The 26707-nt window shown below is 32.8% G+C and overlaps 3 protein-coding genes across 6 annotated transcripts; 1 reads left to right on the top strand and 2 right to left on the bottom strand.

Annotated features, from left to right (window-relative positions):
• Positions 1–120: 120 nt before the first annotated feature.
• Positions 121–7236, bottom strand: PFI (tubulin folding cofactor E / Pfifferling (PFI)). The gene is made up of 16 exons (XM_021433148.2): positions 6915–7236; positions 6538–6708; positions 5519–5565; positions 4453–4599; positions 4151–4225; positions 3522–3631; positions 3282–3424; positions 3127–3188; positions 2446–2553; positions 2317–2351; positions 1494–1559; positions 1326–1417; positions 1150–1226; positions 989–1066; positions 553–725; positions 121–466 (listed from the first exon to the last, which is right to left on the bottom strand). Exons 1-15 carry the CDS (start codon positions 7213–7215, stop codon positions 627–629), a joined length of 1611 nt encoding a protein of 536 aa, XP_021288823.1. The 5' UTR covers positions 7216–7236; the 3' UTR covers positions 121–466; positions 553–626.
• A 374-nt stretch (positions 7237–7610) lies between these two features.
• On the bottom strand, positions 7611–16816 carry LOC110419033 (uncharacterized). Its single transcript, XM_021431898.2, has 20 exons — positions 16549–16816; positions 16067–16134; positions 14490–14594; positions 14358–14414; positions 14195–14265; positions 13821–13920; positions 13125–13195; positions 12922–13022; positions 12738–12841; positions 12581–12634; positions 12446–12501; positions 12284–12322; positions 12031–12175; positions 11139–11314; positions 10984–11051; positions 10538–10610; positions 10391–10452; positions 9382–10309; positions 8751–9041; positions 7611–8054 (listed from the first exon to the last, which is right to left on the bottom strand). Exons 2-20 carry the CDS (start codon positions 16127–16129, stop codon positions 7772–7774), a joined length of 2847 nt encoding a protein of 948 aa, XP_021287573.1. The 5' UTR covers positions 16130–16134; positions 16549–16816; the 3' UTR covers positions 7611–7771.
• Positions 16817–18626: 1810 nt separating this feature from the next.
• Positions 18627–25058, top strand: LOC110419163 (uncharacterized). 4 transcript variants are annotated; one of them, XM_021432079.1, is made up of 7 exons: positions 18627–18887; positions 19046–19115; positions 22718–22997; positions 23106–23244; positions 23413–23498; positions 23597–23739; positions 24503–25058. In XM_021432079.1, exons 3-6 carry the CDS (start codon positions 22731–22733, stop codon positions 23723–23725), a joined length of 621 nt encoding a protein of 206 aa, XP_021287754.1. In that variant the 5' UTR covers positions 18627–18887; positions 19046–19115; positions 22718–22730; the 3' UTR covers positions 23726–23739; positions 24503–25058. The 4 variants fall into 4 exon arrangements, with proteins under 4 accessions (XP_021287754.1, XP_021287755.1, XP_021287756.1 ...); XM_021432080.1 differs by lacking the exon at positions 24503–25058 and having other exon boundaries at positions 22691–22997; positions 23597–23968; XM_021432077.1 differs by lacking the exon at positions 24503–25058 and having other exon boundaries at positions 18628–18887; positions 23597–23968.
• The last annotated feature ends 1649 nt before the right edge of the window (positions 25059–26707 follow it).

Below are 26707 nucleotides of genomic sequence, written 5' to 3'. Positions count from 1 at the left end.
GTTTTATTCATACATGGACTCCTTTCAATCATCATAACATTAATTAAAAGTCCAAGACTTGACTAGAGCTTGTTAATCCAGGTCTCGAAGAAAATTGGCGATAATCTACTGCCCTGATCATGAATCATCAAAAGTATAGATTGTAAAAGCCACAATAACAAGGTGCACTTACCATCCATAACACATAGAATGCTAATGCTAAAATTCACACAAGGGGGCCAAAAACTGTCCCTCCCTACCATATTACATAAACTTATAAGGTTCACTCTCATGGTATGGTCTTACTTGAGGCCTCCCTTCATGGTAGTTTTAGGAACGTGACACAGCCATTTCAACAACAAATCAAAACCCATCATTTTTGTATCTTTCTTGATTCTGGAAAGTCTAAAACGGACCTCATCTCAGCATGCGTCGTGTAGTAACTCCTATTAAGAAAAATTTCATGCCAAAAGCATAATCCAAGCAACTGAAAAAGAAACAGAAAGGCACACATAAGCATTCCTGAATACCTGTAGCTTGAAGCAAATAAGGAAAGGAGAGATTAAATGATACCTTGCATTCTAGCATCCTTGAATATTCTGAAGCATGGAACATCATAACTTAAATCAACTCCATCAAATTGCTCATTAACTCTCTTCATCCACAAGAATAGTTGACTCAGTGCCAACCCCAATGTCCATTAAAGATGCCATTTCATCATCAAGCAGCATTGGTAAAGGAGAACCCTGCAAATTTGAACATTAATCACTAATGATATTTTATAATTTATGGGTATTTAAAGCTTAAGAGAGCATCCTTCTAACACTTGGAATAGTAGCGATCTTAGTCATGCCCTAGTTCTGAAAAGATTTTGACATAGGCCTAGGTCGATTAACGAAATCGAAGAGAACCATCACCAGCAAGGTCCAGAAAAAAACGAAATAGCACAAGGACAGGAATACAACATCAAAAGAGAAAAAAAACATAAAAAATGCGATATAAGACAAACCTCTTCTTGAAGAAACAATTTTAGCTTCAGGAACTTTAGTTTAAAGAAACTTTCACAAAGAACTTTCAACTTGCCAACCTAAAATAAACAAAACTAATTGTGAGTGAATTTTCACACATATCCAACTAAATATGGTTGGAGGAAATGGTCTAGAATATAACTGTTGTAGTGGCTGGCAATTTCTTTGTCAATGGAAGCTTCTCACCGATTGATGGGCCCACACATTTCAGAGTGACAGCTGCATGTTATATACACAGATGCAATCTGCTATAAGAGCATACAGAAAGAAGTTGATGAGAAGTAGGAAAAAGAAGAAAAATAAATTTAAGATTCATACACAAGAGTCCTGAAGCCATCTTCTGAGGGCCTGCTGCTCCCACTGATGGCCTTTCATCCTCAATCCCATGAAAATTCTTCAACCCAACGAACCTGTTGTTGAAGTTTAAGTTCAGAATAGCAGGAAGAATTGTCAGTTATACACAATAGTTCACTGTAGTAAATTTACCGGGGATGAAGCCGTTTAATCTCTTCTGGAGTATCAGGCAACTTTGACATTACTGAGCGTACATACCTGCAAGCAACATTGTGCATTAATTATAAGATAATACAGCTCCCTAGTCAAATATTATGAATGTCAATTGCCTGGTAGCAATTGAATGTTAGAGGGTGGAGATGATTTGAATACAAAGCGCTAAGTATTTACAGTATTTATCCTTATGATGTAACTCCTTTGAATGAAGAAGGTTAATAGAAATCAATAAGTTATCATCACCCAGCTATGATTTGCTGTAACTATTGCATAAATGACACAAGACAAACAGTATTTGGAGATTAATATGATTTTTCTAAACTAATTTCCCTGGCATGACAGATAAGCGATTTTACTTGATGACAGAAAAAGGACTTAAATGCTTCACATGAGCAGTGTGACACCAGAAAATTAAAATATGTATGATAATATTAATAACCATTTCTCATGATCTATCCGCCAAGGAACTCAGTTTAGCATGAACTGATAACTTCAGCAAGTGGAACCATGTATCAGGAACCATTATGGTGTGCTTCACAGAATTAATTACTGCCATTATGCCTTAATTTCCAAGAAAAAAAATGGCATCATGCCTTAAACCAATGTTTTGACGAAGGAGGTAAATATATATGAAACAACAAAGGTTTGAGGCAGAAACTAGAAAACTGCAGTAAATAATGTTAAATCAAGAATATGCGAGATTAAGAAAAGAGAGAGTGAAACAAAAAGCCAGATTTAAAAGCATGATTTCATTTCAGAAAAGAACGAAGTAATGGACTGTTGAACAGAAAAACAATACCGGATTTCTGACTCCTTTCTTTCGCGACCACTTATCTGAAAAGTTGTTCGAGAAGAATACATCAGATTCTTTAGAATCTCATAAAGAAAGAAAGAGAAGCAGGCCTTTTATGCAGCTACTAGAGTTTACCTCACTCCCATTTAGCATTTCAATTTTTGCTAATCGTGCAATTAAAACAAATCTAGAGAGACCACCTCTTCCAGGATCAGCTATCGGGTTATCAGAAAGCCTGATGTCCTTAAAGTAAGGAAAGAAGAAAATTCAAAAAAGAAGCTAAACATTTGCGATGTAACCAAGAAAAAGAGAGAGAAAGACCACAAACAATTTTAAGTTCAACATCAAGAATCATAGTGAAGATTAAAGTCTACTATCATCAAGATCTTGTTGATTTATCCAAGATTTTAACTTCGCACTTGATTCAAGGACTAGTTTAAGGGGTATACTTATCGCAAAACTTAGTTGATTGAAAAGATAAACACCAAAAATATATATTTACAGAACCATCTCAAAGTACATGTTGTCTCTATTAATCCAGCTTCATGTTTGGGCATCCTGATTTATGTGACATAATGGGAAAAGGATAACGGGAGAAATCCCAATCTAGTGGACAGTTATGGTGCTATACAAGAATTATAGTATATCAAATATTGACATTATATGCAACAACTGGTGTTTGCAAGCATAGTGTCAACTTAACCTTAAAAATTTGATTTTACACCAGAGAATTAATTATTACAGTAGCAGCATGTTGTACACTCCGAAGCCACTACCAAGCACCTAGAAGAGATGTTTCAGATGAAGAAACCTTACAATCAATTTTGGGAATGAGTTCAACGAGTCAATTGAAGCCAGATCACTAACGTTGTTACTTCCTGAAGCATAAAAAAATTAATATATATATATATATATATGTCAGAGAGGGGAAAAGGCCAAATGACTGGAAAAAAGAACACTTGATAAATTACCAAGAAGAAGGCATCGCAGATTTTGAAATGGCAAGTAACTTTCCTCACACGACTCATGATTACTGAGCAATTCTTGTATTTTATTATTATCTGGGTAAAAGATGCTAGTCAACTTGTTCTTGTTCAAATAAAGCTGCTCCAAACTGAGACCAAGCATCACATTGCGAGTTGTTACAAAAATTCAGCAACTAGAAAATATAGGGACACATTTTGGCAGATATGCATGCACTTCATTCTGACCTTTTCAGTTGAGAAAGTTTTAAGATTTCATCCCATTCAGCTATGCAATTATCTTTCAAATTCAGAAGCCGCAAAGAATTAAATCCTTGAACGGCTGATGAAGATGTTGGCTGACAACAAAAAGAGATATAAAAGCAGAGTTATGCATCACAAAGTCAGTGATATTTAGTGTTTGAAATAATGAATATACCAAAAGTTTAGAACAAAATAAAAGGCAACAGTGAATAAGCAAATATCAAAAAACCTCTTTATTCTTCCTTGAGGGCCTTGGATCTCAAGAACAAGATAAAGTCAAAACAGAAGTTTACGCACGAACCCTTGATCAGTTTCATCCAGAATATTTTACAATGGAAAGGTACAAATAGTGGTATAGTCTGTTCAACAAATTAAGAATTGAAAACCCTTTATCCACTTCTCTCATTACAACTATCTTGCAGATCAAAAAATGACTTTTTTTTTTCATTTTATTTTCATTTTGCAGGAAAAAACATATAAAATAAAAGCAGGCATGCAAAAGTAGTGTGTGCTGTACATTATAACCAATAAAAGGGCACTGAACAAAAGCCAGAGTGATAATAGTTTGAACACATAATCCTATTGGAGCTTCAAGGAAGTTAAACAAGTTATACCTTTATGGTGCTTATGTTATTCTCCATCATGTGTAACTCCTCAATCACTGGTAATGAATGTTTAAGGATTTCAACCTGCCATGTCAAAAAGATACCAACTACCTTCAATTCATGGGATCTTAAGACTATAAGTTCTTTGCTTTCTCTCTCTCAATTTTCTGCTTACCCTGCAAAACTTAATTTGCAGGTAACTATCATTTCCATGATGAAAACAATGCCACTTCTGGTCATTACTTTTAAAAAAGCACACATCTTCACATCATTCAAAAGAATATTCTACAAATGAAAGAAGTATAGCCCACCTGTGACCACTTTATGCCTGTATTGTTCAAAACTAAAACACGGATGCCTTTAAGTAGGGGCAACTGAGTGATGTTTTGTATCATTAAATTATTAGACAAATTAAGTGCTACAAGTTGTGGTAACTGTTCACATATGGTGCCAACATCCTGCAAGAAAAGATTGATTCAAACATGAGTAAACCAAGAAAGAGAGCATGATCATGCAGTGCCAAGCAGTAATGGACTAGTAAAGCAGTTCCAGAATCACAAGCAAGTAAATATAACCATTAACATATAGCCAGTCTCTTAAGGTTAAAGCAGAATAATTATATCTAAGGTAAAAAAACTCAATAATGATCTCATTAGAAAAAATGCATAATATTCTCATTAATTGATATAAATTATATATATGCCCCACATAAGTAAATAAATTTTAGATGTCAAAACATGCAGAAGAATAAACCTAACAGCAGTTCAACATTTATAAAATACTCCTACGAGAATTTTACATGTCCGCAATTGTAACTTTGCAATGTTCTCTAAACATTTCTTTGCACCTTGGAGCACAAAAGCATGCATAAAGAAACAGTATACAGAATAATAACAATCATAAAATACAAATATAGGCTCCTGAAATACATTGCACCCAGTGAAAGGATTGGCAAAGAGGCAAAATTTTCTGCATTTAAGACATATTTGTATCACTGTATATCAACTCTGAAAAATATAAAACAGGCAATGCATGGCAAGTTCAGATAAAATTGCCTCAACCTTATTTGTTTACGGCCAAAACAGTTATTTCCAAAATAATCTCAAGTAATTCATTGCGATCAATGAAATAAAAAATTAGCAACTTCAAGTACATTCCTGAGCTAAAGTTTCTCTAAAACTATCTAGAACTAGTACATCCAGAAAGAGCGGTTAAGGTCCCAAAATAACTTATTCAATCACTAGCAGCTAGAAAGTGTGCTCTATAATGTGAATAGCAAAAGCTAATATAAATACAGAAAGCATGTAAATGCTATAACAAACTGTTCAATCAAAGACAATCTTTAGTAAAGGTAGCCTCAACTAGATTCACATGTACCTTCCAATCTGAAATCAGATTTCCTGTCAAGTCAAGTTCCTTTAAATCTGTGATAAGAACATAATTATTAGCAAAAGATCAATCAAATCAGTAGGATCAGCAACTTATTCAGCAAAATGCAACAATTAGATGCTAAAAATCCAAAAATAAAAAAGTTCACATTGATTGGTTTAAGCTGCCTTAAAATGTGAAGAATTATGAAAATAAGATATAAAATGTATCAAAGCTAAGGATTATATCTTAAAACCTTGAAACATAACACAGCAACTAGCTCAGTCATCATGCATATGTTTGTACAAAACATTCTGTGTATCGTGTAAATAATTTGTCCAAGCTTATGAAACAAGCACAAAAGTAAAACTATTTGTCACTTCTACTCAATGCCACAACCAAAACTTGGAATCTTGTCTCCCAAGTAGGAAAAAGCTGACTACATGTACCTAAGAAAGGGTAACCAGAGTAAATTCAAACATTAAAGCAAATGTATAAGGACTTATGGCTTCGAATATAAACTTGAATTTATTGATTTCTATTAAGGCATCCACTGAGAAACAATATCATACAGCATTTTAATATTAAAATCAGTGATTCTCACGTTTTAGGAGCATCCAAGGGTTTTTTTTCCCTTATTCCCTTCACGTCTCTTTCTGAAAACCAAGTTATAGATAATAAAAAATGCGAGAATATCAAAAGCAAATTCAAAGCCACAAACAGCTAACCCACATAACCAGCAGAATAAGACTTAAATGACCTGCAACCTAGAAGTAAATTCAAGAAGGATACTTTTATAAACTTTTATAATACAACATAATCTTTTATATCCACAAAAGAAGTTATTATATGCTTTCATATCAGCAATAAGGTCTCTTCTTAACTTCATTGACATGGAAAAAATACACAAAATCATGAAGCCATAAAATTCAATGTCATTTTTGGCCTATCAAGATTTATACTTAAAAATTAGCCGACGCATTAAAGAACATTCCGAGCACTAAAGTTACAAGGAAAGACCAACTCACTTGGCACAGCAGCACGAATTTCAGCCGGGCCTCCAGGACTGCTTACACCCAAATAGGATATTGAAGCACTTTTCAACTCTTCAAATCGACTTAACTTATCTTCGATCTTGTGTTTACCCAATAATTGAACAGACACACGCTTGTTGCTGGCTGAAAGAACATACATTTCATCTGCAAAAGCAGAATCCTTTAATCTCCTATTAGGCCCAAACATGTACAATCCCATATCAAAGTACAGAGGCAAAATCCCATATATTTAGTTACAAAATAATTACTTGTTCAATTCTTGAAAAACATTTAAGTATTTCTTTTGTTTCAAAATCTCATATCAATAAGGTGGGCATTTGAGTGATTGAGTGAGTGAGTGGCTGAGTTACCCTCATCCTCTTTGGTGGAGTGGGATTTATATCTAAGGTTAAGAGCCTGAAGCAGTGAAATGCCTGGACTGAGGTTCTGGGCTCTAACGAAGGAACCTGACTTTTGGGATCCAGCTTGGAAGTATCGGACTCCATTGATGGAGCCATCGTGTTTGCCATCTCCTTCATTGTCCCAGTCGACCCCGACCCACGTGCCTGAGTATCCTTCCACGTTGCCTACGTACTGGACCGTGCCCACTCGGCGTGGATCGGTCGATGAGTGGACTCGTTGTCCGAGGATGAAACACGAGTTTTGCTCCATTTTCTTGTTAGTTAATACTTGCTAAACCTCTGTCGCCTTTTAAGCTTCAACTCAAACAGCATTTCCCGAGGCCTAAATTGGTAAAATTACTCGAGAAGTCGTGTATTATAGCATATTGTTCAATTTAGTCCCTCTCAAACAAAATTTGTCTTGTTCAATCCATGTCCTCTGCTAATTGGTATAATTTGATCCTTATGGTTAACTCCGTTTTACAGTGCTGACATGTTATCTTTGACTGTGAGTCGATAATTGTACGCAACAATCTCGGGAAAGCTATACATGGGAAGACTATTTGAGCTACATCAGTGCACTCTATTCAAAATCGACCCATTATGTTACTTCAGAGAATTAGAGTCATGAAACCTGTATGCTGTGGGAATTCAGTCTCCATCAGCTTCTTGTAAAAGATATAAAAGTTTTTATTTAATATGAGGGAAGGGTGTACAATACTATATTGTATCTCTCCCTATGTGAGACATAATTATTAAATAAAAATGAAAATTGAAGTTGTCTAAAATTATTGAAAATTCCCAAAGTGATTTTAGTGATCTAACAATCAAATTGGAACTCTTCTGCAAATGAACTCAGTGACAGACTGTAGGAAGGTTTTAGAGATTTCCTCCTTACTAGGCAGCTTTAAGAGGTGAGCCACTTTTGAATATCCCAGATGCTGCTTATGGTATAAAGAGTCATCAATCACTCCATGTTTCATCTCCTCTGTGAAGAGTTTTGGCTTTGTCAAAGCCCATTGCATTGCCCATATTGCTAAAGGTCTCATGTAACAGAGGGATCTGAACTGCTCATCTGTGTTCCAGGCTTCTGGGGTCTGAAAAGAGTACCTGTAAAGCAATACCAACACCTATAATAACTGAACAGAAAGAAATTCAATCATAGTTCCAATGAAGAATATAGTTCTCTGGTTTTTCTAGTGGTGGAACTAAGTCCCCTACTACCTGTCAGGTATATAGGACTGGTCCTAGCATTTTGTGATTTAGTGTCTTGCATTGTACTCAGAAGTCTGGCATTGAATTAAAGAACCTTTTTTTTTTTGAAACTTAGTTCTGAGAATATACAAATGCCAAGAAATTGATACTTTCTCCATTTGTTTTTAATGGAAAAGGATGGGGAGGGGGGGGCAGATATGGCAGAAAGTATCTTATGATCAGAAATACCAACACAAAATTGTAAACCTCATCCATTCTTGAGACTTATTTCTAAGGCTATCAAATTCTACAAGAATGAAGGTAGAGGACAAGCTTGATGATATATTTGTTTTGGTCAATGTATACTTGCTTATAAGCATCATACTATCAAACATCCAAATCTTTTTGTACTATTGCTTTGTGAATTAAACTGCCCCTTCCAAAAGATTTTCTCTGAAATACCACATAACATTGAGACTGTTCTATATTATCTTCATCTGTTATGCTTTCATGATTTCCATGGTGCTACCATGGGATTATTGGAATAAAGTAACTTGCTGTTTTCCAGAAGCTAATTGCAAAGTCAAAAGTAAAGAATATAAATTAACTCACCCGAGACCTTGCTGTGACCAAGCAGCTTCATAGGCACCGGCTGCTGTTTTAAATGCTGTTTCGACCATTCCCTCTTGAATCATAGTAGCAGCAACAGCATATGTAACTCCAGCCCAAATTTCCCTCGATTGTAGTGCTGACATATCAACTCTTCCATCTGGAAGCATCCCATTTACGGCACCACGTGTTCCTCCTTTCACCTTTAAGACATTGAAATCATATATCGTTTTAAGTGCACTTCTCACTTTGTCATCATCTGCAATTGGCATGAGACCACTTGCTCTAGCATACCTGTAATTGCACCCAAGTTAGTTTGTGTCCACATTTAGTCAGCATAAAGAAATAAACAGTTCTCCAACAAAATAAGATCATGATGGTGCTTTTAGTTCAAACAGCAGCATGATTAGAATATTTGTGTGGCAATCAGATGTGATTTATAAGTTATAAAAGCAACTATAGAACTGCATAAAAGGTTAACATGATCAATTAAAGAAGTAGAAAGTTTTGGCATAGCATAATAATAATATTATGAGCCAACATACATGTACCATACATCACTGATATGTCAAAGTTTTTTTCCTTATATGCAGCATTCGAATACTATATTAAAGAGGGAAAGATACGTTCTCACCATTGTCCAGCCAGTTGATCAGCTAGAATACATCTGCTGGAACTACTCCCTGTGTTGTCATAGTTGAAGTAGGAGCCATTCCACAAGGTGCCATATACAGATTTTGCCTTTTGATACTTCACATGAAAGTAGGCAGCAGATGCATCATCACCTACTTGGCAAGCAATAGATGAAGCAGCTTGGAGGGCTGCCACCCAGAGCCCCCCACTATAAGCACTCACACCAGTAACAGTCCATGCATCATATGTTTGATCTGGGAAACCTTGATTCTCAATCATCCCATCTCCGTCACTATCAAATTGTTCCATAAAAGCCATTGCAGTATAAACTGAAGGCCAAACAGCCTGTGCAAAATTTTTGTCTCCAGTAGCCACAATATCCCTATATATTTGGAGAACAAACTTAGAATTCAGGTCTTTCCAATTATCTGTATTAAATAGATTATAAGCATTTACTTCAAACCAAGGGTCATTAAGCCCAATATCATGTGGAACAGCACCGAGAACCTTTCTTGGAACCCATTTCCCATCACTCATAATTTCCATCTTGCTTGGATCATGTATCATAACTGCTGCCGCAAAGTCTCTCTGGATGCTCAGTTCAAGTTTTGGGAATAGCATGAGTAGTGCAAAAGAGGAGTAGAAATGAACATCATAAGTGTTCCACATGAGGTACTCACTCCCCTCAAGGTAGAGGAACTGACCAATATTTTCTTCTCCATCCTGGAGCAAACGGGTTCCAAAAGCAGCATTTGACATTAGAGGAATATGTGCTTTCTCAATTACAGATGTCATCCTCTCTAGGATGTCAATACCTATACCATCTTGATTAGCAGTGTCAACTGCATTACCCAAATGTGATCTGGACCTGTCAAGAGAAAACTTCTTCTCTCCAATGGATACTAAACTTTGCATTGGAGGAGATCCATCTGTAGAAAGTAAAAGGTGACATTCAATAATTGGGTTGAACTACAATTCTGGAAAATAAATTTATTAAGCTCCATATGTACCTGTCCATGTTGTCCCCCCTGCATTAAGGTAGTAGAGCTCATTGAAGAGAATGACAGGATACCTGGAAAATTTTTCTTACTTTTAAAATTTCATCAACAAGTTGGAAGATCACATATTATCTGATCAGAAACTTCAAATAATCTCACCAGTCTGGAAGCCTTTTGTCTTCAAGAATTGGTCTTTGCCATGATTCTATCTGGGATTCCCAATTGGAATGCTCTAGGTTCAAAATTATCAGAACACAAATATTCAGTAAGTGAGCATTATTGCTATTTCACCAAATGACATGTTCCAAACACTCAGCTATGTTCATAGTTGTTTTCAAGTACTGTAAAACAGAAGTATAAGTCTCTCATTTGGACCGGATAAGCAATGCGGTGCCAAAGTTAATGCATCCTTACCTCCATAAAAAAGATGCTAAGACAAGTTAGCACCGTACATTTGTATAAAACAATGATAACCATAAACCGTGTCAAGGGAAGAGTTTCTGATTCTTAATGGCAAAGAAAAGATTTTAGCTACTACAGTAATAATATGTTTGAGAAAATTTGCAAGGTTAATTTGTACATTATCTAAGTCATGTAAATATTACCAAAAATAGAATCATGTGCAATATTTGCTGCTGCATCCCCTAAAATGCCATAATATTTCGTATAGCGCCTGTTATTAGAGATATCTGATTAGTTCCAAGTCATGTAACTTTCAGAAATTAGATTCATAAAGTTTCAGAGAACCAATGAAACTAACTTGTGGTATGTCTTGTCACCAAATCTTACTTCTGGACAGTCCCATGCAAGTGAGAATGTGACTCTACGGACAGAATCAGAAGGAACAGTCACAGAGGCTGCTACAGCTGCTCCAATGGATGATCCTGCTTCTGAAGGCGAAGGTTCTTCATAATCAAGGTTGTCAAATGACCCATGCTAGAAGAATGAAAAATCAAAATTTATAAGGATCATCATATATGATACATCGGTGTTCTCTGGTGTACCAGGAGACATAACTTAGCCTAAGTGACTGCCTGGAGACATAACTTAGACATCATGATCTACATGTTGTGCTCAGTAACCTATAGCAGTAGCCAAAATAGTAAAGAACCTACTCACTTCTTATACACTCATACACTCACAAAAAGCATTGTAATGATCTTTCTCATCCAAACAAAGTAATAAGATGAAGGAAAGATCAATTAATGATGTGCTGCCAAAAACTGTGGCCACTATGACAGCAGTCTGCACATAAATTGACTCTTGCTGTGAAAGGCAGTCAGTCTCCTAATTGAAAATCAATATGAATCTTACTCTTTGAAACTAAGTCGAGAGTAACACATTCTTTGTGATAGTTTATGAAACCAACATGCAGAAAATGTTCAGGAACGTAGTGCTTTGTGTCATGTCATCAAAGATTAAACTGAATCTTATAATTTTTGAATGAAATTCATTCTTTCTATTTTCATATCATAAGTGTTCATATTAGCGGCTGTAACAACCAACACATAACTTACAAATGAAGGAAAATATACTAGATTAATAATTATGAAATATTGGAAAGAGGAAAAGCTAGATAACATATCAAGACAAACAATAAGAACAGCTTTCTGCTAATATATATATATATAAAGGAGGAAATATTTTTCAACCTTTTTAATTTCATGCCACATATCTTTGGCACTGATGCCTTGAAAATTTCCAGAAATCAAGAAGCAAGGGCACTCTGAGACATGTACTTCACTAGTTTCTTTTGCTGCAATGGCAAAAGTAAGTGGAGGTTGCCCATTGGCTGTTCTGTAAGAGATACACTCCCTATTAGTGATTTGAGGTGACTATTAACCCATATTAATATCTAGAAACAAGAACCGATTATTATATTCTTGAATCAATGCAAGAACTTACTTGTGGTGTAGAAGCACTCCGCGAACTCCATCTTCTGTCCTGATGGCAGTATAGCATTGCAAAGGGAATATATTGTTAGGTTTGATGGAGGACTGAAATATAATTAAAATAAGATAAGTAATCTCATGTAATTAGCTTAATGTCCATTGACTACATCCTTACTTCATCTTTAAGTTGAAGTGGTCACCAGAAAATCCAGAGTTCCCTCCCACGGAATTCTGAACAGATCAGATACAGTTGATAATATAGAGAAATATGATTCAACAATGAATATTCAAAGTAAGAATTTTAACTTACAGCCCATGTAAAAAGCAAGGTGACATCAGCAGAGGTACTTCCAGTATTAGAGAGCTGAAGTAGGCATAAAAAGCAATTACCAAAGGCCAAAACTATATGTAGATAAAAAAACTAATGATACACATGAAGTCTCCTCCCAGCATTTCCTAAGTCCTACCGTGAATGTAAACACTGATACAGGAAAACTGCTCTCTTTGTAATTGTGAGGAATAAAAGGTGAAATTTGATGACAACTGATTCTAAGCTCTGGATCAGGTTGACCTGCTTTGCAAGAAACCTTATCAGAATGTAGACAACTGGCCTACAAAATTCAACTGTCGACAGTGTCTGAAGTTTTATACCCTCATAAATAGTCCATGACCTTGGAAACAAAGCATGGTATGTACACTTCTCCCCTTTCAAGTTCCAATCCCAAGATTCAATGCCCAAACCTGTACTTTCTCTGCAATTTTTTTTTTCACATAATCATGTTTCTATTGACTCACATATGACAGAATAATTTCAAAATATTAATAGATTAATGTTGTCAACTATAGCTGCTTACTTTGGCACCTCTGGACTTCTTGCACATAGTACAGTTGAACATTTGTTTCCATTTGGACGTGATACAAAAGCCTTGATGAGAAAAATGATGACAGAAGTTTTTAGTTGTACCAAAAGAGATATTAAACATATCTACATTAAATTTATCTGATGAAATATAACAATTAATCAGACACATTCCTTTGTAGTTAAATTCATCAAGAAGCATTTATAACATCTTACACATACAGGAGATGTTATATATATCCATTCAAAAGGAAAGACACTTTCTTAAGTACATGCCAACATAATTTTTACATTCTTTGAGATTCTTGGATTTATGCAGCAATCTTTGAACGTTTTCAGATAAGGCTTAACTGCTTATAGCTATAAGTTAAATACCAATAAATATGTGATATATATGTAGCAAGGTGATCAGATGACCAACTTAAGGTAACTAAATGAGATCAACTTAGATGTTTGTAGTGCAACCATGAGATCAAGGCATAGGTGGAAAGCCTCCAGAATGCTTTCCTTTATTTCTTAAATAGTGAATTTTTCCTCATTGATATTGATTAACAAGTGACATTAAATTAAATTGGTGTCCTCTAATAGTTTGATATTGAAAAACTTTTATTTATTATATTCCATATCCATCAGGCATATTAGAACAAGTACTGAGCCAGCTATGGCTTTAAGCTATGAAAAGAAAACTTACAGAGAACTGATTTGCCAGGATTGGACCCTCTTCACATACTTTGGGAAATAGTTTAAAGCGTTGAAATTCACCTCTGTAACCTCTTCCAATGCTTCCTGCCCTAAAGTTGATGCTTTAAATGTAAGAGATATTTGGAGAATTTGAAGACAACAAAAAGAAAAGGACATTCTGAACTGAAGCAGAATCTAGACCATGAGATTGGAAAGGAAAAGGGTGGAGGAGATGATTACAAAAGGATTTTATGGATAAATATTTTCATTTCAAATTCTAGACCATGAGGTTGAAAAGGAACTTATCTATCACAACATAAAAATTTATTATAAACAACATGCACTCATAAGCATACTTGTCAAATAGTAGAAGTGAAAACTTACCCTATTCCACCTAAAGGAACACCATGATCACATGTAACAAGGTGCTTTCTGAAAATATCAAATATAGATACCTGACAATAAATGGAAATTTTGTTGTAACTGGCATAATAATAATATAAAATGACTATGACATTTGGTTCAGAGAAAAGATCAGATATATTACTCTTCCTTTTGCTTCTTCTTCTTTGGTGTAACGCCACAGCCGAAAACCTATTTGTGCCTGCCAAAAAAATCAAGTAGTCAGATGAGATATTCCTATTAAAATGCAGATAATCTTAGGCAGCGGCAAACATACCATATGAATTATCTCATTGAAACCTAGGCCAAAACCAGTAGGGGGTTTTCCAATGCTACTCAATTGCCGTTGCCATGTGAGGGAAGGAGGTTTCCCTGAATCAGCCTAAAAATTTTCAGAATAAGGTTGCTCAGCTCAAAGTAGAAGTATGAAATCAGAATATGAGAATTTCTGGATAAAACTGTGTGAATCACCTAATAGACATTATTTATTAATGTCCAATTCTTTATCTTATTCAAAAGGAATTGCAACTTAATTGTGCAATCATATCTGTTTATCTCAGCCAGGATGACACAAAAATATTTGAAAATGAACTCATATTGTCAGTTTATTTCTCAGTGAATAAGCATCTATTTTGCATTCATCAACTAAAAACCAAGAAGCATGCATATTTTTACAAGTTCGTTTTACAATATAATTTCTATTACATAGCAAAGATCCAATGTTCCTTATTCATCAGAGTCATTGGAAGTAACCTGCTTAGAAAGGATTAAAAAGCAGAAAAAACTCCATGAAGAAATTTTCAGAAAACATAAAGACCTTGGAACTGCCATCCTACAATTTGAGTCTGCTACAGCATTTTGAAGAAACATAAAATGACAAAGAAGATTTAGCTTTAAAAGTAAGGATAAGGAAAGCATCTGTATATAGGATTTTGCAGGCAATGGACTTAATACAATTTTCTAGTTTGATCATCAGGCACCAGCAGCTTCTTTGTGGAACCAATATTCTTAGTTTGGGACAGAAATAATAATACTAGAAGGGAAGAACTACTGAATGGACTCAAAGGGTTCTCTGGAGAAAAAAAGGAATCAAAACTGACAATATATCTAAGCTCTATTCTGTTATAGAGCATTTGTATTTGGCAGGCATTCTAGAAAATATTCTGTATTGACAGAACTGTAAAAAGGCGAAAGACAGAGATTGACTGATACCACAAAATAATGCAAGTATCGGTGCAATAAGTACTGTCAGAAAATGTCTTTTGCAACAACTATGTATTAATTAATCAACACTCATTGTTTAATTTTAGTCCCTGGTTGTTGCCAAATTAAGCAAATACACATTCTTTTGCAGAAGTTCCGGAAAGCCTTTGACGTTTGGATATTTTTATGACGACTTCAAGTTTCAAGTTGATGCTACCAAATTCATCTCTCCTGTAATCAGATTATCCTTGAAAAAATAGTCATAAGTTCATAGCTTTATTCACACAAAAACAATAGTTCACAGTTCACACAGGAGGTATCAAGAACATGACATTGCCCTTTTTCTTTTTTTGTATAATGGCAATCCAATATCTATAAGATTCCTTTTGCTATGAAGCAACAGAAGAATATGTAACAATGCGTACTTAACAAAAAGGAACTGGGGCTTCTTTTATGAATAAAAGCACAATTACGACAAGCTTTTCCATTGATACAGAACTTCCCAGTTCAGAAAACTAACAGCATGTGGAGTTTTGAGACCAGAAACAATGTAAGTAGTTGTTACATCTAACCATCTCTTCAGGAAAGAAACACAGTCTGAACAGGAGGATGACTCATTTCTGTTGAAATATAAATCATTTGCCAACTTACCTCAAGCAAAGAACCATTGCTAGTCTCATCGTTTTCAACAGTTTCTTTCAATCCATTCTCCATAGTGCCTAAAAAAGACGAGGAAACTTTTTAAAGCTTTGAGATTAAAGACAGCCATACTTTCCAAATTCTGTCTTGTCATAGATGAATGTGGGCTGTGGCTTGGAGCCCACCACCTACCTTTAATTATATGGGAACATAAAATTAAAGAAATGGAAGTGACAAGTCAACCATTAACGATCATAGCAAGTTGTTGCCTGTGCTGTGCTTATATCAGATAACTATTATCAATCATTTCTGAATATTGAATATGTACTGGGAAGTGAAGTAACAAGTCAAAGTGGAGAAAACCGTTAATGATCATCATAGCAAGATGTTGATGAGACAAAGAAAGACTAACCTGGAAACCAAAAAAAAAAAAAAAAGGGGGGAAAAACAGAGTCACTTCTGGCTTATATCAGATACAGCAAAGAAAAGCTTACCCTTACTGACTGTGCTTCTTCTCTTAATGATTTGCTGCTTTGGGTTTTCGTTAAATGATCAAACAGAGAGACACAGAGGGTCTGAGAGTGAGAGAGAAAGAGATGACTCAATGGGCCATTGAAATCAAAGCATTGATGGTATATGTTATATATTGGATAAGGAAAGGGAGAAAGAAAGAGAGAGAGGAAGAGGAAGAGGAAGGTGGTTAATGATTGAAATATCCGTTAATCAAAGCGTAAAATATCATTTGCTGGACTTCACAACCTTTCGTGTTTATTTATTATATATATAAAGATATAATGGGTAGCTGAAGTGAAAGAGATGTGTCCCTCCATAATTTGTCCTGTTTTTTTATACTATTATGGATTCCGGTCCTCTTTTTCTATTATACATTTTCAACTTTAGTGGTGGATGGCATATGTGACAGATTCCAAAAGCAAACCATTTGTGTTTAATAATTGAATACATTTTTCTTTTTAAAATTAATATTTATTATCACGTGCAGAGAAGAAAACTTATTATTTATTTATTAATAATTAATTACATATAAATTTAAAACTATAAAATTACATAACAATATAATTATAATTGAGAGATAAATATTTTTAAAATTTAATATAATTAATTTTTTATTCTAAATTAGATAAATTGTATTAATATTTCAATCTAAAAGTCATATCTATTATAAAAAAAAATCTTATTTATAAGTTGAGATTTATCCTATCTCTTATTTATATGAAATTTACAATATTTTATTTCAAGTAATTGTGAAACTAATATCTTAATATCTCTTATTTATATAAAATTTATAATATTTTATTTTAATCCAAAAAGAGAAAATGAAATAAAATTCTTATTTATAACTTCAAAACTGATTTTATTTTTTGATATTATAAAAATATTTTAAAATATAACAAATATATAAAAATTCTTATAATTAAGAAACTTTTCAACATTACGTTTGTGTTGATGTTAGGCAAAGCTCAGAAAAGTATAAGAAAATGAAAGTCTGTTGTTGGAATTAGGTTGAGTAGTCGTAATCAAACCCCTAACTATGTCACTTTCAAAAAACCAAGAAAACCCCATCATCACGTTAACCATTAGAGAGGTTGGAGACTATCCTAGTCCAAACTCTGAACAAGGTGGAAAAGGCTGGATCACCTGCCAGAGGTAAATTTGATATAAATTTTTAAGATATAATATTTAAATTCAAATTTTAAAGTGTAATATTTAAATAAGTCATTAAATTATTTTAAAAAATTTAAATAAATTTTTATTTTTTATTATATAAAATTAAATTTTTATATTTTTATTATAAATTAAATAATTTTTTAATTAATTAATTATTATTAATTAATAAAATATCATATATCATGTTACCACATTAAATTAATATATTATATTACTATTCATTATAATATATTAATATATCATACTATTATTATTAATAATTAATATATATTTTATTTGATTTTTATAAATTATATGAATTAAAATGACCGGTGATGGTATGGACGGTCAATCACGGATGGCTTCCATGAATCCAAAGTCACCTTTTAGGAATATTATTTATATGTTATGATGATTCTGCGATCTTTTCTTTCTCCTTTTATTAATTATACAATAATTTTTAATATGTATTATTTTTTATCATTTGTTTTTATTAATTTAAATTTTTTTGTCAAAGTAAAATATAAATAATAATAAAAATAAATTTTTTTAATGGCTAGTGGATACTGTGTTAAATGTGAGCATTTGGGAGCTTTTTGTGTAAAGATTGATGAAGATTATTATTAGTGATATTTTAAAAAATAAAAAGTGGAGAGAAAGTCACTAGAATAAGAGAAAATTTTATTTGTATCCTAAGTATCATGATATAATTTATTATATATAACTTTTTTATATTATCTAAATCTAATTTAATCTAAAGTTAAATTAAATTATAATGAATTCTATCTAGTATCTTGTCTACCCTTGATATCTGTTTTTGAAATTTTAACATATTCGGAGGGTATTTTCGACTTTTTAGTTTTTTTCTCGTTTCTTCCTCACGTCGCTCTTTTCGCCATGCTTGAGGAGACCGGTGCCCAATTCCCAACTGGAAATTTTTGTCCAATCTAGAACTTTCTCTTTGTCTCTTGTTTCACACTCAAAGACCCTTCACCCAAACATTCCTTTCTCTTTAAGAAAACCCAAAACCCCCTTCTCTCATTCACACCAGTTTTCTTCCTTTTTTTTTTTTTATTTTTTAAATTGACTTTTACTGATTTTACTTTAGTTTTCATTTGTGCAAGTTTGGCTGGTGTTCTTTATCTTCTAACGCTGGAAGACGCACCGGGTAAGTGAACAAAAGGGTGACCTTGATTTACTTCTTCTTCTTATTATTGTCTGTTTGCGCAATCAAGGGATTGTGTTCATATGATTTTTGCAACTCAGCGACCCATTCTCTAAGGCTGTTCAATTGAAATATTTTCGTTTACATTCATTGTTATGCAGATTCATAGCTTTGGTCAGGAAATGAGCTTTGTGGGTCATATACCCTGTTTACATTCATTTTTATTTCAAGGTACTGTAGTTCTACCGTATATAGGGTTCTTAATCCTGAATGGGTTTTTGATTATATAGCTGTTTGCATGACCAGGGAACTGGGGTCTTTCAACTTTCAATGTTGGTTACGATTTATGGTAGAAAAAACAAAGAAAAGAATTCCATAGCTGGCGCTTGACTGAAATGTTAAGCAAAAGTAATAAAAACTAGGAGCATATCAGTTAGTTGAAGTAACTGTGATGTTTCCTTTGGCTTTCTCTCTGACAATTGATATCATTCAACTTGGACCTTGAGATCTGTTACTGTGACTTTTTTTTTTCTTTTTATCTGTTTTCTCACTTTTGTGCTTTGCTTGGATTTTCTTGATATCTCTGAAATTTCCTTGTTGTCAAATTTATTTCTGTGTTGCTTTAGGTGCAAGGAAATCTATATATATTAGTGTTTGAATTAATTATATACTGGGACATAAGTGCACAGGCATTGTCAAAAGCCAAAGGGATACAGAATTCCACAGTCTTTCATCTTTTTTATTTATTATGGTTTGGACCAACATTTGACTATTTTATCATTGAAAAGTTGCGTATTATTATCATGAGATTATTCCTTAAACAATCATTAATTTATTGTTAATAGAAAGCATCTCACCAATCAGAAAATTGACAGTATTTTCTATATCCCATACAAAGGATTTAAAATTTTCACTGTCAGTATACTTCTTCCTTCATAATTAGTGGAGAAAGTGAAAGGAAACTATAGTGTTTCTTTTTATTTACTTCAACAACATCATCGTGGTTGGTGTACAAGGAAACAAATTTCCCAATTACTCTGTTATAGTTTGTTTGTAGTACTCATATTTGACTCTCATGTGTTCTTTTCATATTTAAACTGTTTTTTTATCCTAGGGTTGACCTTTGTCTTTTACAGAAGGCTCGACTATTAAATCTGCTTCCTGTTTTAAAACCAAATAAAAATATACTTCCTGTTTTAAAACCAAATAAAAATATATATGTAAAAGTCACACTTGATAGATATTTGATTTAGGCTTACAAAATCTTTTGAGACCTTAATTGCGTATGTTGTCATGTTCAGAAATTTATTTTTGCAAATATATGTTATTGTTCTTCAAAACACTGCTAAACTTTTACAGTTTAGCTCTATTTACGTGTGATTTAAATTTTCTAAAGTTCATGTGTTTCTAGTTCCCTTAGTCTGCACTATATTGTTTGTAGGTATTTCATCAAACATTTTATATGGTTCTATGTTTGAATTTGACTGAAAATTGCAGAGGATCCTAATGGAATTTAGAGGTGCACTTTCTAGAACTTTTAAAATTTTGTATCCAATCTAAAATAAATTTTCCAATCTCCATTGGTGAACTTACAGTCACAAAAGTTGCCATTTATAACCTAGTAGTTATATAATTCTCAAACTTTCTTGAATTTGAAAGTTCCTGGATAAGAGGCAATCTACATGCCAAAAGTATGACAAATGAACATTCCTTGAGTGTAAAGTAAAATAATTGTCACTTGGACCAGTATGAAGGCTAAAAAATTACTAATTACATTTATGATTGGTTATCTGTTGTGCAAGTAAACTGTTATTGCCTCTCTACAATTCACACTGAGAATGAAGCAAACCTTTCTATGACACTAGTGTAAAGCTAATGCTGTGAATGGTTGGACTTAGACATTACTATTAGCTATTGTGTCAAAACCTTGGTGTAGAAGATTTTGTAGTCAGGTTCCTGCTTTCAAACTTTCTTTTTCATAAAAATTTTGGTTTCAGTTTTCTTTATTTATACTTTGCTATTTTAACTGTGCAATTGCTTCTCTCTTCAATAGCAACGATTAATAGATAATCTAATTAGGAATAAAATAAAAGAGGCATCCCTTTTGTTAAGATTTATTTGATCACTACCAACATAGCGTTTTCTGTCTTTAGGGCTTTTATCCTAATTGTCACTGTGTTATTAGTTTAGGAGATAAGTAATATTGATGGTGGATGGTGTATTAGATCAGGGACTACCCTGCTTAAGTTTCCTTGACAAAAATGATTACATGGTACATGTAATTTTCCGGAATTGGCTAGTCCTGCTCTTTGAGTCTTCTCCTTTCAAAATAAATTAACATGATGTATGAATCTATGTGCCACTTTGCTTTCTGGTATATATTGTTGACTATTATCTTACTATCAAAGGGTTTTTTAGGCTGCTAAGATTTTTACGGTAATTTTAAAAAACCCTAAACCCCATATTGAATAGGGCATCTAGGGGAATCATGTACCTCTTGAACTCCCATACCTTGCTGATGCATGGGCAATACTTTTGTTCTGTTTTTCAAACAGCTTGCTCATTGATTTATACAAACAATATTTTTACAGTTTGTAATAGATGTTATTTATAGATATGTTGAATAGTAATTAGTAGGATTATTGTCTTTGTTTTAGGATAATATTCTGCTCATTGAGAATGAGAACAATTTTTGTACATATTAGGATAGTTTTGGTGCAGGATTATATCAATTACAACTTTTACAATTCTTATCAGCGGTTCATAATTTTTAACATCTAAGTGTTTATAAAATTTTTCAAACCCGCTGCATAGCGTGATTATTTTTCTGGTTTTATATTAAATATAACAATATGTAATATGAAATGTAATTTTTAATACATTAATGTATCAAATGTTATTTTACAGCATAAGATTAACGTTGGGCTTATACTTGACTGACAACAAATTAGCTAACTTGGGCCTTAGGCTAGCCTAAACACTTCTTTCCTATTTTCTTTTGTTATCTGGTTTTTCCTTCCTAGAAAAACTTAGGGACGGACAATTCTTCGGTTGGTTGGTTCAATTTGTCATAATTAAGGATCACAGGGATTTAATTTTTTTTGAAAAAGGATTGAACCATCCAAATTTAAAAAGAGAATTGAATCGATGAAAAATTGAATTGATTTGATCAGTTCGACTTTGGATTGAAAGAAAGTAAAACTTGTCACTTTTGTCTTTTGTAAATTACAATATTGAAATTTATAAATTTCATTCACAATTATAAAATATATTAATAATCTAAATATATAAAAAACATAACAATTGTCCTTTCACTCATATAAATCATAATATTTAACATTAACAACATCAATATCTTTAAAATTAATATTTATAATCACAAGAGTCAAGACAAACTTTGTCTTTTTACGTAAGTCATAAAATTAACATTTAAGAGTTTTAAATTCAAAATTCTAATATTCAAAATTTAACATAACAAAAATAATAAAATTAATTCTAATAGCAACTAAGTAAGTAGTAAATGGTAAATATATATTTTATATAAGTGCATAATATATAATATTAAGTTAAGTTTTTTCGTCGATTTGATAAAAAATTTTATAACTGAGAATTAATTAAATAAATCAATTGGATCTAATTTTGAGGATTAATAGGCTGAATAGACTAATTGGATCGAATTCGTTTTATTGAAATTTCATTTGGTTTTATCGGATCATTAATCTGGTTTAATTTTATGCATCTTAGTTAAAACTGCGCCGTTTATGATTGGACTTTTTATTTGTTTAAAATTTTCCATTTTCGGGAAGCTTTACCATATCAGAAACACTTGGCAGCAAATTAAGAAGAATGAGTTTCGGCGACATGCAGAACCAGCCCGAACTCATGATCACCATGACCAAATCCATTCGCTCGTTTCTTCTCTCAGCGTCAAATGATCCATGCCTTTCTCAAGAGTTTCGACAACTCGCTCTCACTCTTTCCTCACGAACCAATGCACCGTACAAGCTGATCCAAAGTATATGGATCAGGTCAGATATTGACACAAGACCCAGATTGATTTCCTTGTTCTCCGGTTCTGATTTTGTTTTTATCAGCCCTAAACCGAGAGAGAAGGTAAATGAATCATGATTCAGTTTTCAACTTTCTAGGTATATTTTTGGTTGCATTTTCTTATTAACCGTGAAATTAAGTTGGTGTTGTTTTTTTTGTTTGAATTGGTAGAGCGAAGAATTGAAGGAAAGATTAAGGAAGCTTAAAGAAATAGCAGAGAGGAAAGAGTATGAATACCTTGTTAAAGATATCACGCCGAAGAAGGATTTGAATGAACCTTTCTCTAATTATAAGGATCAGCTTGGCTTTGGTTAGTAGTATTCTTTGAGAATATTTTGCCTTTTAATTTCTGAAAATAAATTTTAAGTAGCAAAAAGAACGATCAAACAGTAAGAAAAAGAAGTTTAAATAATATGTTTTTTCCCAATTGCAAGATCTTTTCTTACATTTATGCTTTCGATGATGTATGCACAAACAGGTTTACATGTCGCACTGATGATGTTTACTGGGTATTTGGGCGGATATTTTGCATTCAGAGCATTGTTTAACCACAATTCTACCATGGTATCTTCAAACTCCCATTCTCAAATTTATAAATAGCTGTCTGGGTGCTTTTAATTATTTTGTACTGAATTTGGTGATGCTTGGTTTTTAATTCTCAGAATGCTGCTGGAGGTATTCTAGGATTGGTTCTTGGTATGCTGCTTGAAACACTTTTATTCATTGTTAGGACTTCGAATCCTGACTTTAATTCATCATCCTCAACTTCGAGATTGAAGAAAAATCAATAGAGTAGTATGAAAAGGTTGGTTGTTTAACTTTTCTTGATTTCTATTTTTCATGATAAGTGTCTAAGTATCTGAGTTATCAAAATGTAAATATTATCACCTTGCAATTCAAGGGCATGTTATTTGATGTTCTTTGTCATGAGCAATTTCTAGGATTGATTTTTAATTTTGGTGAACTCTTGATGAATTCTGTACAAATTAATGAGAGAAGAAATAAAAGTATCTTTAATAATGGTGAAATTTAAATTGTTTGAATGGACTTCTTCCTTTGTTTGACATGTTTATCAATTTTGAATTAATTCATTCTTTTTAAGAGATATACATTATATCAATATCCTAGTTAATTTGGTTAAGGTTATAGAACGTTTTGGATCTGAAATTGCTATAGATATCCTAGTGCATTTTGTATATTTTGAAGTTGTACAAAAGGCGTCTATTCCATGAAAAAACGGAGCTATAAAGAAGAATAGAAGACTTCATAGCGCAATTCAATCAAGTCTTAACTAGGCCACAAGTTCTTTTATCTATTCCGTATTTGAATACCTTTTACATATTTTAAAGATTGCTCACATTATCCTAAATCCTAAAAATAAAAATGCTCTTTATAAACAATATTTATCTTGCTAAGAACAACCATATTATCTTGGTTTGTGAATTGTATTTAGCCTGGAAAATTAGTCTCCTTGTTGTCAATTGATGTTCCTCTTGGATCTTGATTGTGTTTTGATTTCTTTTAGTGAAAAGAAAAGATTTGATTGTCTCTCCCTTAACTAATACTAGATTCTGCAAGTACAAGCAAAACTTCCTTTAGAGTTATTTGCAATTGCCATTCGCATGGATTACCATTGGAGGTTGTATAATTGGATAATTTGTGCTTCGCAACAACTTGAGCTTGGTGTAGACGATTGAAATTGTGCCTTTATAATTTCGACTCTAAAGACAAAAGGTATAATATTCTTTATACCATGCACGTAGCAATAACTCTCCTTTTGTGTTAGATTAAAGTTGGTGATGTCATTTTTGGGTTACCTATCGATCGAGGCTGAGTTCTATATTTTCATGCAATTGTACACTGTTGGTTTATGCTCATATAGTGTTCCATAAAAGGTGGAAATAAAATTATTGAAGCTCTTATGGAACTTGGCATTGCACCAAAGTTTGAGTTTGTGGGTTGTTATCTGTTTGCTAATTGGATTCAAGGATTATGGAACTGTAGAAGCAAATTTGTGCATGCTTTTGGCATATGAATATGAACATGGCAGGACCAAATGAAAGAACCCACGTGGTTTTTCAGTAAGGGCGTTGCTAATGATCACTTCTTCCTGCCCCTAATATCTTGCAGGGACATTTACAGTCCTTAGTTTCCGTATGATCCTTTCCACTCTTGGTAATTCTAAATCATTAATTTGTAATTTGGAGATTGTTAGTTTTCTCCTTAAGAATTTTTTTTTTTTTTGGATTTCAAAGTTGATACTTGTTATTTTCATTGACAATATTTTAAGTTGATGTTCATGAGAGCAATCCTTTCTTTACAATAAATTACGAAAATCTCTTATGGATTAATGTAAACTTGATAGAAGTTGAGGTAAAGGAATGTTTAAAAAAATAATAAATTATACAATTATCTTTTATTTTTTATAATAATTTGTAAAAACTAAATTTATATATTTTTTAAAATTAATAGTGTTAGTCTAATTGAAATGGCTCTAATTTTTTTTAATATTTATATTGTTATGACATTTGATTGATATGATGATGTAATTTTTGGTGGACATGATATTTTCATCTTTATCATTACCTTTTTCAATTTTATATAATCATCACAATTTCAAATTTCGAAAAAGGAATATAAAGAAAAAAGCTTGACATTTATTTTTATCCAAAAAAAGCTCAAATTTATATAAATAACAGATTGCAATTTTGATCTTCCTTAGATGGCTTACTCCATCAACCACCATTATCACCGCTTCATTGCTATTGGAAAAAATTGATTAAAAGTGGACCTTATTTGTTAGAAGCTAATTGTATAATATGACAAAAAAAAACAATAATAATGAGTCTTTTAGTACTTGAAGAACTTGGTAAAATTTACTCTTAAGATTAAATAATTGTAAAATTATAAAAAATTAGAATTCCTTTTGGGTAAGAAGAGAGCTCAACCCAACCAACTATTTATGGACTCTGAGTTTGAGAAGAAGAAATTTGGTTTCTTTCCTTTTGGGCCATTGGGTTGGTCAATTTACAGTAAGGTTATTATTTTTGACCTTCTATAAGGTCAATCAATAAAAAATCATTAGATTTATAAGATTAAATAATAGCCATTGATTTAAAACTGAGAAAGAAGCCGGTAAACAAGTTCAACCGATTAATAAAAAAATTAAAGAATCAGGAGAGATAAGGACTCTTTTTGATAGAAGAGTTAGGAGAGATGAGAATTCTCCCCTATTAAATGTGTTATCTCCTAATGGAGGAATTTTTTTTGTAATATTTTATTGTGAGTTTCCTGACCAAGTTTATTTTCCTTCACCCTAGCCGACAATTTTGTTGCAGCAAGTTTACAATAGCAAGCCATCCCTGGTCTGAAAGTTTCCAAGACAAAAGACTCTACCTAGGGCTACTTCTAAGTCAATGCCTACAAGTATGATGTATTGCTTGTTGTGGCTCATGAATTGTCTTTTGTTTTTTCTGTTAAAAGAGTGTGAATTTTTATAAAGAAAGGATGTCAAAGGAATAGTTTTTTATGACAATTCTTTTTACCATGGGATCTTTAGTAAATTTTTTTTATTTGTTTGGTAATTTAGGGCCAAAGTTGTTAAAAGGGGAGGCTTAGACTTCAACCTTTTGTCTGTTCAGTCATTATTATCTAGCCAAATTATGTTGCTTTGATCAATCCCTGAACAAGTTTACATAGTCCTTTGATTGTTCTTGCTTAGTATCAACAATTCTTAAGCAAACAAATGAATATTGAAGAATCAGAGGTGAAAA

The sequence above is a fragment of the Theobroma umbraticum genome, unplaced genomic scaffold (genome assembly GCF_002168275.2).
Source record: "Theobroma umbraticum cultivar Fairchild unplaced genomic scaffold, ASM216827v3 scaffold_67.0, whole genome shotgun sequence".
NCBI lineage: Eukaryota > Viridiplantae > Streptophyta > Magnoliopsida > Malvales > Malvaceae > Theobroma > Theobroma umbraticum.
The sequence above is the reverse complement of the archived record's forward strand: the minus strand, read 5'-3'. Positions and strand labels throughout refer to the sequence as shown.

Coding starts and splice junctions, on each gene's coding strand:
- PFI (XM_021433148.2), bottom strand. CDS start 7,215: ATGGAGCAAAACTCGTGTTTCATCCTCGGACAACGAGTCCACTCATCG. Junction 3,632..4,150: donor ATAACATAAGCACCATAAAG/GTATAACTTGTT, acceptor TTTTGTTGTCAG/CCAACATCTTCATCAGCCGT. Junction 2,352..2,445: donor AAATGCTAAATGGGAGTGAG/GTAAACTCTAGT, acceptor ACAACTTTTCAG/ATAAGTGGTCGCGAAAGAAA.
- LOC110419163 (XM_021432079.1), top strand. CDS start 22,731: ATGAGTTTCGGCGACATGCAGAACCAGCCCGAACTCATGATCACCATG. Junction 22,998..23,105: donor GCCCTAAACCGAGAGAGAAG/GTAAATGAATCA, acceptor TTGAATTGGTAG/AGCGAAGAATTGAAGGAAAG. Junction 23,499..23,596: donor TTAACCACAATTCTACCATG/GTATCTTCAAAC, acceptor TTTAATTCTCAG/AATGCTGCTGGAGGTATTCT.
- LOC110419033 (XM_021431898.2), bottom strand. CDS start 16,129: ATGGAGAATGGATTGAAAGAAACTGTTGAAAACGATGAGACTAGCAAT. Junction 13,196..13,820: donor TCCTGGCAAATCAGTTCTCT/GTAAGTTTTCTT, acceptor TTTCTCATCAAG/GCTTTTGTATCACGTCCAAA. Junction 10,310..10,390: donor AGGGGGGACAACATGGACAG/GTACATATGGAG, acceptor TACTTTCTACAG/ATGGATCTCCTCCAATGCAA.